Source organism: Berghia stephanieae, chromosome 6 (assembly GCF_034508935.2).
Source record: "Berghia stephanieae isolate SIO BIC M18660-M18661 chromosome 6, UCSD_Bste_1.3, whole genome shotgun sequence".
Taxonomy (NCBI): Eukaryota; Metazoa; Mollusca; class Gastropoda; order Nudibranchia; family Aeolidiidae; genus Berghia; species Berghia stephanieae.
In genome coordinates this window covers 8,610,831-8,623,963 of record NC_088365.1, presented here as the reverse complement: position 1 = coordinate 8,623,963, position 13,133 = coordinate 8,610,831, and the positions used below count along the sequence as shown (strand labels likewise).

Sequence of the window (13,133 nt, the reverse complement as noted above, 5' to 3'; positions counted from 1 at the left end):
TACCATAGATAACACAGGACGGTAGTCTGTGGTGTATACTGCCTCTCCAAAACTTACCTTATGATGAGCTCCTGAGACCAATGAAACGATTGCTCATTTGACAGCTCGCTTTATGCACAGGCAAACCTAGCATAAAGGCGGTTTATGTTGTGTAAGGGCAATATCAAAGAACACAGTTGACGGAAGGTATTGAAATTAAAGGAAATACCAAAGGCCTCGTTGATTCGACCACGAGATCTTGTAGGTAATAGTTGCGTCACAATCTTAACCTCATGAATTAATCATTGAGGCAGAACTCTCTGTCAAAAAAACGTCATTTGTGTTGTGAACGCTTTTGAATCATACAAGATAGTAATAGTAGCCGACATCAGCGTGCTCGTTTCATTGAAAAATGAAACTATTATTTTTTTATTATTATTATTTTTATTTTTATAATCATTATTATTTGTTTTGTTTGTTTTTTAAATTATCATTATTATTATTATTATTATTATTATTATTATTATTATTATTATTATTATTATTATTATTATTATTATTATTATTATTATTATTATTATTTTATTCTTTCCACTATAAATACCTTTGAAATAATTTGTGTTTAAAATTAGATACTCGAAACCTTCAAAAAATGTTTTCATATTTTTCCATCAGGTGGTGACATGGTTAAAATGCTGACTTAGCGTTTTACACATAACTTTATTTTGGGTCGATCTCAAAACATATTCTAGTTAAGGCCTGATGATATTTGGCATGATAATGATAACTCCTAAAGACATCGTCTAACACCTTACAGAATCTGATTTTGAGTTTCTTTATCAAATTTTTACATATTCAGCCTCAAAGTGTCCCATTATTAGGCTTTATCGAGATCTCTGAATTTAGATGATAATTACAGAGAAAAATGTCCTAACTCAAAAACTAAAACTAACAGTTAATTTAAAAATGTCTTTGTAAGGTGATAAATTTACATCTATTAAACATCGTAGCAAAATTACAACAAATTCTGGCTGTTACCTTTTGATATCTACTTAAAAACTCAAAAAATGACATGTTGAGAAAAACGCAAAATTATATTTCATTTTATTTATATCTGACCTTAACCTTACATTAATCAAGGGTAATTTTATGAGTTTTAGACACCTTGTTGAATTTTGAAACCTAAGAAAATTGATTCTACAGATATTTTTACACAGGCATCACTCAGACTCAGAAAACGATTTTCATTTGTTTTTTTGTTGTTTTTTTTTTTGCATTTAAAATTTGAGCAACAGAGGACCCGTGGATCCCCTTAAATATCTTAAATAATTTTGCATTAAAAACTAAAACCATCACCATACGACCAAACACTGAATGATAATGGTTCAATGACGATGTAAGAGAAATGAAATATCAACGCAGACGAGCAGAAGACAATGATGGGCATCAGGATTGAAAATATGTCGCTAGAAGCTAGAAGATCTATAAAACTAAAACGCAATCAACTAATAAACTATTAAAGGAGTCAAAGAAAAATCATGAAAAGATTGCTGTTGAAAAACAAAGAGTTCAAAAGGATCGTTTAAAATTATAAATGGCTTAATAAGAACTGACCCATCAACAACAAAATTACCTTCCTACAATTGTCCGCTACAATTAGCAGGGAAGCTTCTCAGATTACTTCATGGAGAAAATCTCAAAAATAAGAGATGAACTGTCAAAATTAAGGACAACAATGCACAAGCACACCAGAAAAAAATAAGTACAAAAATATATTTCTTTCTTGCTTTACACCAGCCTCAGAAAGCGAGATTTTAGAAATTCTATCAGCAGCTTCAAATAAAACATGTTCTCTGGACATAATCCCTACAACTACATGGCTTATCACAAATTTTAAGGAATTGTTATCACCCTCGATCACTAATAATAATAGTGTAAATGAAAGTAATACATGGTGACTTTCCTGATAGATTTAAGAGAGCAATATGTAATAAAACCACTTCTGAAAAAGCCATCACTTGATCCTGACGTCATGAGAAAATTTAGGCCTATATCGAACCTGCAATTTATTTCAACAGTCATCGAAAAAATCGTTGCCAAGAGATTACACAAGTATCCGACAACCTACAACATGTTTCCCGTTTTTCAGTTCGCTTATAGACAAATACACAGTACAGAAACTGCTCTGTTATGTGTCCACAGTAATATAATTAATTTCATGGATCAGGGTAAATGTGTGTTGTTGGTGTTCCTGAACCTTGGTGCGACCTTCAACACAGTCAATCAAAACAAATTGATACAGCAATAACAGTAACATTTTGGAATCAACTGAACTCCTTTGAAAAGGATTTCAGCCTAACTCAAAGATAGAACACAGTCTGTTCAAATCAAAACTCGCCTATTAGACAGATTAAATCAGATCTCCATCAACTTCATTGCAGTGTCTCTCAGGGTTCTGTTTTGGGACCACTCCTGTTTTCTCTTTATACTGCACCACTGACGTGCTTCATCGAGTTATTCGATATTAACTCAAGTAGAAGAACTCGGGTCCATTTATCAGGACGAGCGTAACTGGGTCAGTGGAGTGTCCATCCAGTAATGAGGACAAGTTGGCCTTGACAAGTGCGTCAGTCCAGTAATGAGGACAAGATCAATTCCGGTTATGAATGGAATTGTTAACCCTTCTATATTTGGAAATGTAGAAAAAATGTCATTGATTCTGATTGGTTAATAGTTAAGCTTTGTCCTTCAACCTGTTGAAGGTAAGGTTCAAGTCATAAACAAAGACAGCAAAAAACTGAAGTGTTTGGATTTGGGGCGACCTACCCTATGGGGGATAGAAGACACAACAAGTCAAAAGACTCCATCCTGCCATTTAATTTTGATTGACAGCAAAGTTGATGACAATGTTTTTTATAAATGATCATATCTTATATAATGAAAGCACAAGAGAAAAATGTGAATAAACTCAATCAATATTGAGATGCATAATGTATGCAAATAACTGAAATAAAGTTTATTAATAAACTTTAAAATAAAAATAAAAAAGACAAAAACACAGTAAAATATTTAGTCAGCTGACAACTTTCTTCTCGTCAAATCATAACAGTTATAATTGTATATTGATTGGTGGTTACTATAAAACGATAAAGTGCAATTTATCAATGTTTACTTACTCGCCAGTGATAGAAAAGTCAATTAATCATAATCATAAGACCTGCTTACTTGGAACAAATTGGTCTGTGACAGAATCTTTTCAAAAAAGAAATTCTCACTGATTCATGATAATAAAAGTCAATTAGTTGGAACAAATTCAGAGCTTATCAAACTTTAAAATGTGTTTGTTTTATTTCAAATCTGTTGTGATCAGCCCAGATGTTCCATTCTGATAGTATCCATAGTCCATAGTCACTGTAGTCGGGGGCTACATATCATGGAGTACATCCAATCACCTTTCATTTGATTAGGGTTTATTTCCTCAACAATTATACGGGGTTACTATCTGACGCTATGGAACCTTTATGCCAATTTTTCTTGTGGTATTTCAAATTCCCAGACCATTTTGTCTTGTAATTGCATTGGGAACAACTGTAAATTTTCGCATCAGTTTTATGCATCAACTGGTGTATTCTCAGATTTCCTCTAACTTTAAACATTTTTCCGCATTCTTCACATTGGTGTGACCGTTTCTGATTTTGACAGTGATGGCCGTGATGTATCAAGCAATTTTTGCTATAGAAGCTTTTGTGACATTTTCCACACTCAAAAGGCCTCTCCTTTGTGTGAGCTCTTCTCATGTGAAATTGATATACATCAGCATTGTCATTTTTACAATTAATAAATTTCCCACAGAGATAGCACAACAAAAATTGGGACTTTTTGGGTTGTTCTTCAGACTGAGGATTATTTTTAACACACTTTCTACAAACATTAAGACAATTATCATCATCAAAATTTAATGTGGATAAGGTTCCATTACTAGATAAGTTTGCAAAGTTTGTGACCATGATTGGTATTGGCAATGTATTCAATAATATGGGGATGCCAGATTCGTGGGGTTGTAAGAAAAGAGGTGCAGGTATAAAATTGTTTGTGAATAAGGGCAATGTGCCAGAGTTTTGTTGTTGTGCCAGATTTCCATTATTCAGAGAGGACATATTGATATTTTGAGTATTCATCGTTGAAGAAGTGGCAGTGGATACTGGTGAGATGTTGCCTTGTATCAATGATTTGGTGTTGGCAACAACAGGATTTATAACATTATCATGATTTTGTGATGTTACATCGCTATTGTTTTTTAGATTGGCCTTTTCAATATTATTATCACTATTGTTAGTATTGATCACATCTTTGGCCATGTCTTTGACAATTCTGGTGTTGCTGAAGCCAGGAGAATTTGTAGAAACAAATGATGCACTTCCGTGATCGTTGCTGAAAACTCCTGTCATTGGTTGTGGACCACAGGTGATATTATTATCACTATTGTTACTGTTGATCACATCCTTGGCCATATCTTTGTCAACATTTCTGGTGTTGCTGAAGCAATGAGAATTAGTAGAAACAACTGATGCACTCCCGTGATCGTTGCTATAAAATCTTGTCATTGGTTGTGGACCACAGGTGATTTGCTTGCATTCTTTTCGTGCCTTGACTTCCCACATCTGTTTGAAATTACAAAAAAGTGATCAACTGATGAAATGCATATTTTATATGTATGAATTATACCTACATTCAAGCCATTAAAGATGTAATTGATGAGCATTAGAAGCATCTCATTGTCTGTATTATTGTTTTCATTAACTTATTTTAAAAATAACAAATTTAAAAAACCGGCTAATCTGAAATCCCCGTTAAAATCATCCCCTTTGTTTTACTCTTTTCTCAAGTGTTTGAAGTTTGAAGGCTGGATCTGGATCTTTTTATTATTTTATCATCCTACTAATCCTATTTTTCACGGGCACTGAAATAAACTAAAAGCATTGCAAGTGCCATAGATCTCCTTAAAACACAACTTACTTGACAAACTCCTATTTCCCTAACCACAATTCAAAGGACTTGTTCATCTATTTGGCTTAAGCATTGCACTAAGCATCATATTAAAATAACAAAAAAATCATCTTGCATATTTGATAACACTCCAATAGACTGAGACGCACAAACCTTTGATACACCATTGTTAGGCTTTATGGTGCCCATCCATCTACTTTCTCATTTAAAAGATAAAAATCCATATAATGTAAAGACCCTATCAAACAAAAATACAAATAGACCTATTACTACAATAATTATAATTGGTAGCATTGAAAATCCAATTACAAAATGTGAAACCAAGGCTTGAGGAATTTTCATCAAACCAAAAATTATAATTCTCGCCCACCTGAGAATTCATGATGGTTTGAACCATATCAACAACCTTCTTGAATTCTGCTTCAACTTCTGGGCTTTGACCCTTGTCTAAACACAACTGAAGCAGGTCGAGATTTATGCTGTGGAAATAAAGAAAGATGGAAAATCTAAAATTATGGTTTGATGTCCTACACTGGATCAAATATCTTCATTGAAGTAGTCCTTCACAGTCCTAAAGCCTATGAATCTAGAGTTGATTTCATTTTCAATAGTGTTAAATAGTCAGAAACAATTGCTCTTTTCTCCAATTTGTTTCATAATTAATGGGCATGCTAAAACGTAAATGCCTTTTTAAAAAAGCAACACAAGAAAAAACTTACTTTGATATTCTTTCCAAGTATTCAATTTTTGCAATCAACTGTCTTTCCTCATGGAGAGCGTCATTTAAGTCTTTCAGGAGTTTGTGTTTAATCTTTGCACAGTCAAAATTTGGGCAATCGACAGAACTTTCATTTATGTGAATGTGAGTGAAATCTGGGTGAAATGGAAACATCATCATCAATTTAATTAAGTTTTAAAAGTTGACAGCAGTTAAGTAATTCAAAGCTAATTTCAGTGCCTTAAAAAAGGAAGATGGTAAACAACTCAAAACAAAGTAAATATTAAGATGCTGAAAGCTGTGAACTGTAGAGAATATTTTTTGACCAAAAATGAATATAACATGGGTAAAAAGTCACTTACTAGGAACAACATTCGTAAAAGAAAGAAGACTGTAACTGTAATAATATTGCAGAAAAATATCTCAAAGATATGACTTCCCGCCAGCAACCAAAACACTACCCGAGTGCGGAGTCTTATTAAAAATGTGTTTATGAAACCAAAATTAAAAAGGGATAGCAATGGCAACGTATGCAATGGAAAGGCTGGATAAGATATAGAAAAGCAAGTACGCGACACTCAGTTCCAAACTTAAATTATATAAGGCACTTGTAATATCAATCTTCTAATATGGTTATGAAAGTTGGACATGAAGCTCACAAATCCTAAAAAAAGGTACAATCATTTGAAAACAAATGTCATAGTCGCATTTTGGGCATCATCTGGACCGACCATATGTGACCCAACGTCTCAAAACAGTATTAAGTCGGGATGAACCGGATGCTAAAAAGTCAAATTAAAGGTGAACTGATCAAAAATACGAATTATTGGTATTTAGCACTCTAAAATATGATATTCGTTCTCCTCATTAAAACATATAAACTCAACGCAAGTTTGATAATTCTGCCTAGAAATTCAGTTTTATCTTAATCATCCCGACTAAATATCGTTTTGAGACATTGGGTCACATATGTTGAATGAAGAGGTTTAAGGAAGAGTTGTATAGAAGGACCACAGGAATCCCTCCTGTCTGTAGTCAAAAGAAGAAAATTGTCCTGATTTGGTCATGAGGCATTGACAAAAGCCATTACAGGAAAAGTAGAGAGCGGTGGGGGTTGCCTGAATAATAATAATAATATATACTTTATTCATCCAAAAAGCCTGTGATCGTGAAAATACTGACGAAAGAGTGATAATGAAGAAGCTTTTGATGGGAACAATACAGGCAATGGACGTTTTGGGTACAAATCCTTCATCAGCACAACGATAAACAAATGAATGTGGAAAACAACTAAAATAAAATGCAGTATAACTTGTATCGTCTGTACTGAATGGTGGTTGGAGAGTGAATGAAATGTTGGCACAGCGTGGGTTAGTGTATAGGGGGCCCTGGGGTGTGATAGGAATGAAAAGGGCAGGTCAGCATGTGAGAGAAATGGGAACTTCATAGAAAATAATGGAAGATAAAAGACAATAGAAATGTAATATCAGAAGTAGTAGTAATAGAAGAAATAATAATAATAGTAGTAGTAGTAGTAGTAGTAGTAGTAGTAGTAGTAGTAGTAGTAGTAGTAGTAGTAGTAGTAGTAGTAGTAGTAGTAGTAGTAGTAGTAGTAGTAGTAGTAGTAGTAGTAGTAGTAGTAGTAGTAGTAGTAGTTGCTGTTGTTGTAGCAGTAGTCAGTCGCAAAAGAAACAAGATGAATGAACTAGTTTTATGAGAATAATATACACAAAAGGGGTTGGTGGGGAAATTTGATATAAAAACTGTGTCACAAGGTTATTCTTGAATTATTTTAAAAATACCAAATAAAATTGAAACATGATAAAAATGCATTAAAATAAACACAAACGCATAGGTTGACTAATTTTGAGGTACTGAGTTCGATTCTGATATTAGTTTTTTTTAGATTTGAGCACAAAAAAGTGTTTTTTATCAAACTCAAACGAAGGAAATGGCTGATGAACTGAACTATTCTCAGCATCTTGCCGGAAACAGGCTATAGACATATCATACCAAATGGGTGCCTGTGGACATGGGTTGCTTTGTGTTTAGCAGTCAGTTATAGGAAAATGTTTGTTTACTATTTGTTTTGAAAGACTGATGACTGTCAGTCGGTTTGATACTGTTTTGGTGGACACTGGGCCTAACTGTGACAAAAACACAAGGCCTCGAGTAATAAGAAAGTGGTATTTAAATTAAATGCGATTTAATTAAATATCATCAGGATATGGAAAATCAGATTGTGAAATAAAGAAAAGAATAGGTATGGCGAAGAATGCATTCAACCAGCTGCATACAATTATGAAAAACAGGAATATTAGCATGAAAACAAAAATCAAAGTCCTGGATTGCTATGTACTGTCTGTGCTGCTATATGGTTGTGAGAGCTGGACCATAAACAAGACCATGGTTAAAAGACTGGAGGCAGTGGAAATGTGGTTTTACAGAAGAATGATGAGGGTGTCATGGATGGAAAGGAAAAGAAATGAAGAAATTTTAGAAATGGCAAACAGAAAAAGATCACTGATAACAAAAATCATCAAACGCCAAATGGAATTTTTAGGACACATTATCCGCCACCCTGGTTTGGAAATACTCGCCTTGACTGGAAAGATGAATGGAAAAAGAATAAGAGGAAGACAAAGAATAACGTATTTGAAAGGGATAAGAACTTGGACAGATGAAGCTGAGAAAGGTGGCGCTGCTTTAATAGAATTGGCAAGAGATAGATCAGCTTGGCGGAAGATGACCTCCGACGTCTGCTTCAGATATGGAACTACATGAGATGAGATCATCAGGATTATGAATCAGCATTTTCTCACCTTCTTTTCCAGTTAATTCAAAGTATGGGCCCTGTCTCGCTCCCCTTTTGTTTTCATCTTCACCATCTTTAATATCACAATAAGGCTGAATATCTGATCCTCTCTTGGAACACTGTTGAAATAAACAATATCAGTGAATAGCATTGAAAACAGACTCACAGCACTTTATAATTTTTCTCTTCCTTATTGGACAACGCACATATAACATATTGGACGACACAAGCAGCCAATTAGGTGCTTATAAATTTTTCTGACAAAGACACTGATGCCAGAAACCAAGGGAATTCTCCAAATTTTTACACCCTTCTTTGACAGAAGGAGGAGAAATGCCTTTCACAAAGACAAGACATTATCCCCACCAACTGTTGAGCAATTCAACTCATAAGGTCACACAAGCCATGTCACGAAAATCCACTGGTCACCCATCAGGTACATGTTCACCACTCTTGAATTATATTTACAAGGGGGTGCTTGAAATGTAATAATGTGAAATCAATGAAACTTAACTTCTTTAACACCAAGCAGATTCCATGTATGATTTGTACAGTATGACCTTTCAAAGGAATGTTGGTGAGTTGTGCGCATGAACCTCATGAAAAGTAAACCCCTGTAGAGATTTCAGTGATCGTAATCACAACAGAATTCACTGTGTATAATATTGTTATTGTAAACCATCCAAATGTTCACTCATCCCAGACCCTTCGTTTTTTATATACCATAAAGAAGAAAAACCCAAAGTCTGGTACTGTAACCGATGCAACCCCCCCCCCCCCCCCAAACTAAATAAATGGCTTAATGCCACTAACAATTCTAGTGTTCGAGCCAATTATCATTAAAATCCATCAGAAGGTTGTGAAGATATCAATGATCAATGTCAATGCGTTTGCATGGTTGTGGAATGGACTATACTACTATGATTACTAGTACAACTACTATTTTTTTGTTTGTTTGTTTGTTGCTTTAGGTCTCTTCCAACACAATTGAGGTTATATGAGAGACCGCTGAAACAAAAAAACAAGCAATCTAACAAAAATAGTACAAATGTAAATCAAAATCATAACCTAAAGATATCATAAGCTAAATTATAAATAACCAAGAACAAACAGGCAGAAGATTTACAGAAAAAAAATATATCCCCTGTCAAAAAAACAATCACAAACCAAAGAAGCAGGATAGGCTAGTAAAGAGAAGAAGAAACGACATCACTATCGGATCGTACACCCATGCAAACATCATAGGTATATGATTCAAGGGTGATGCTCCCATCCAACCACCCGCTACAACTACTATCACTACTGTTGTTGCTGCTGTTGCTACTACTACTGCCAATATCACCACCGCCACTTCTACACTTCTTCTAATACTACTTATGTTGCTGCAGCTGGTATTGGTTCAAAGTAAATATATCTCATTGAATGTTCAAACAAAAAAAAAAAAAACACAAACAAATCTTTATTAAGTGCAAAACACAAAGACAATTTACAAATGGCACAGCAAAGTAATATCAATTTTTATATTAAGAAATTATGTGCAAAACATTTTACAAAATTCTATGATAATCATCATAGTCATACATGTAAGTCATACAAGTTGATTATTTTTCTGTATTCATTGACTTCATCTGGATTAATTTGTTCCCCAAAACTCTGCTCCAATTTAGTGCAACTGCCGAGCAAGTGAAACAATGGCCACTATTTAAGTAAAGCAGTTGAAAGTGTTGGTGGATTCCACAAGATCCCGTCAGTCACACATCATGAAGATGAAAGAGCTGAAGGTCTATCAATCAGCTGGGTGGCGTACATGCAAAACTATGATAAATGATAAAAATCCACAAAGATCCCTTATCTATTCTAATTCTATGTTATCACCAAAAAAAGGATGATGATGAAGAGAGGAATAGAGAATACATTTATTTTACTTTTAGCTTCAGAATTTCATGCATAATTCCTCACCTTAAACTGTTTGTCTGCCTTTCCCGTAGTATCGAGAACCTTCCTATTAATAGAAAGAAAAACAAATGAAAGAATTTATTTTTAAAGATTGACAGACAGGCATCCTTGGTTAGGCATGCCTACCCTCAATTTCACATTTCAAGGACATTTGAGGGATAAAACTTCAACTTTCTGAACAATATTTCGCGCAGTAGTAATGTCTGAAAAGACTGTCAAACGTCTGATATCAAGAGCATAATATGGCTACAAGGGTTTTAGAGGTAATACTTAGTAGTTACTTATCTGCTTGCAACAAAGGGGTATGCTCACTCACTGGTTTAAAAACATAATATTACTTGGATAGCTCCTCAAGATAATGCCACCACAAGTGAGAATAACGACCACAAAAAATGGGGGAAATATTTACCCAACCATTGCAATAGAGAATAGCTTACCAATTTCTGTTTCATATGATTTGTTGATGGCTGATGATGTGGTAGTGATTGTAGTAGTAGTTGTAGGGATGATGATGTATTGGTGGTTGTAGTTATGAAGATGTGGTGATGGTGATTGTAGTAGAGGTGGTAGGGATTATGGTGATGTGGTAAAAGCGCTTTGAGCAGGATTAGTGGATATTGCGCTATATAAAAGCTCAAATTTTTTGGTTGTAAAACTAATATGTGCTTATGATAGAAGTGAGTCAAGATCATTCTGTAATAGTAATATTTCTGCGTCGTTCTGGGTCTAAATGACATGAAATCAGAGGCTGTCATCGGCGAACATATAATGTATTGGAAAAGTAAATTTCGTTGTAAAGAGATTCAGGATAAATAAATAAATGCTACTAGTAAGTGAAGGTGTCTTGTATTTCTTTTAAAACTAACTGAAGCACACAATAGTCATAGAAGTAGTAGTAGTAGTAGCAGTAGTCATAGTAGTAGTAGTAGTAGTAGAAGTAGTAGTAGTAGTAGTAGTAGTAGTAGTAGTAGTAGTAGTAGTAGAAGTAGAGGTAGTAGTAGAGATGATGGTGGTAGTAGTGGTAAAACTTTTTGTTCTTTTTTGCAAAAGATATTTACAGAATAAACTTATATATTGAGGGTGTCTGACTCTAAATGTGTAAGTGCTAGAGAGGTGATTTCGAAATTAAAAATAAAAATAAAATAGTGAGGCTTCTGTAATTGCACTTATGTGTGTTTAAATCACATGACTATTCCCGCAAAATATAAAAAGCGTGGTTGGTCTCTGTTGTCATAAAAGTAGGGAAGATGTTGGACTTAAATATAAGCTAAAAAATTGTTTTTTAAAGAATGAAATTTATTTAACGCACATGGCACTTGCATGGTTAGAGTCAGACCCATTGAAATGCAACTTGAAACTTTTAATTCATACTTGTAAGTTGTTCTCTCTCTTCTTTTCACTGGGTTGGAGAAGACTTCTGCTGGAGAGACAATTCTCGGTTTCAACCTGCATTCCTCTGATTAAGATTACCAAAAATAGAATAAGTAAAAATAAAGTATACCTAATATTTAAGGAAGAAAAAAAAAAAAAAAAAAAAAAAAGAAAGAAAGCAAAAGATAAGTCAATATGTCCACCAAGGGGTTAAAAAACGTGACATTCACTAAAAAAAAAGAAAATCTAACCTAGGCGCACATATTTACAAAGTTGATGAATGTACCAATATTTTGGGCTCATCAAAATTCAACAGCTTGCATGATGCAATTATTTTAAAGGGGCATTTTGTTTTCTGCTGTCCAATACAATAATGATACCAAAACAACTGGAGTATATCACAGTGTAAAGAAATCTAAGAGTATGTAAAAATCCATTCACCATTGAAAACTTTACACTGTTGATATAAGAAACAGAAAGTTGTTTAAATGTCTATGCATATAATGTCTATTGAGTGAAAAACAATGGATAAAAAAAAAGTTTAATTTATTTTTAAATCTATCATTTACTAAAAAGTATTTTTGTCAAATTTTCTTTTACTTTCTTTTTTATTTTTAAATCTGAATTTTCTTTTTTTTTTAGGATTGTGCAGGTTATGTCGAATTTGAACCCTTGAATACGCTCTATCACCATCAAAATTCTGATCTACACCAGTATGATAGAAATCACGATTTCTTTTCATGAACTGAAACTTGTAGTTATACTATGCTACTAGAAAATGTGAAACTGTAAATTATAATGTACAAAAATGAATGGAAAAGCTTGTTAACAAAATATACCAAACACCAAAATGTTTCTGACTCAAAACCTCTCTCCACCCAAAAGCAACAAAATGAAAAAAATAAATTTTAAAAATTTAAATTGCCAATTTAAAGTCCTTAACCTATTTGGATATATATGCAAATCTAACAACTCAGGCTATAGGCTCAGTAGTATTCCTTTCATCTCTCCAACAATTTACAAAAGATTTAGAATATGACCATTGACAAATACGATAAAAGGTTACGAAGAATTTAACATGATATGAATAAAAAAGAAAAACAAGTTTGTCCAAAGACACTAAGAGTTGATAACTTTATTTCGTGATCAAAAGGGATCTATCCAGGACATATTTACAATTCTGATTTACGACCCCAATTACGGGCATATTTTGACATTGTTGCAATGGAGAATATTTCAGCTGTGATTTGACAGTATTTCCATCACAACAAAGAGACCATAACAATT

At 33.7% G+C, this 13,133-nt stretch overlaps 1 protein-coding gene across 3 annotated transcripts in view; it reads right to left on the bottom strand.

Annotated features, from left to right (window-relative positions):
- Positions 1-3,045: 3,045 nt before the first annotated feature.
- LOC144974437 (uncharacterized) overlaps positions 3,046-13,133 on the bottom strand; it is a 38,786-nt gene continuing 28,698 nt past the window's right edge. For all 3 annotated transcript variants that reach the window (XM_078917306.1, XM_078917307.1, XM_078917308.1), the window contains exons 4-9: positions 11,847-11,931; positions 10,479-10,521; positions 8,527-8,638; positions 5,706-5,859; positions 5,357-5,465; positions 3,046-4,640 (exon numbers count right to left, since the gene is read on the bottom strand). In XM_078917306.1, coding sequence (XP_078773432.1) covers positions 3,465-4,640; positions 5,357-5,465; positions 5,706-5,859; positions 8,527-8,638; positions 10,479-10,521; positions 11,847-11,931 — 1,679 coding nt within the window. In that variant the 3' untranslated portion in view covers positions 3,046-3,464. The remainder of the gene's footprint in view (positions 4,641-5,356; positions 5,466-5,705; positions 5,860-8,526; positions 8,639-10,478; positions 10,522-11,846; positions 11,932-13,133) is intronic.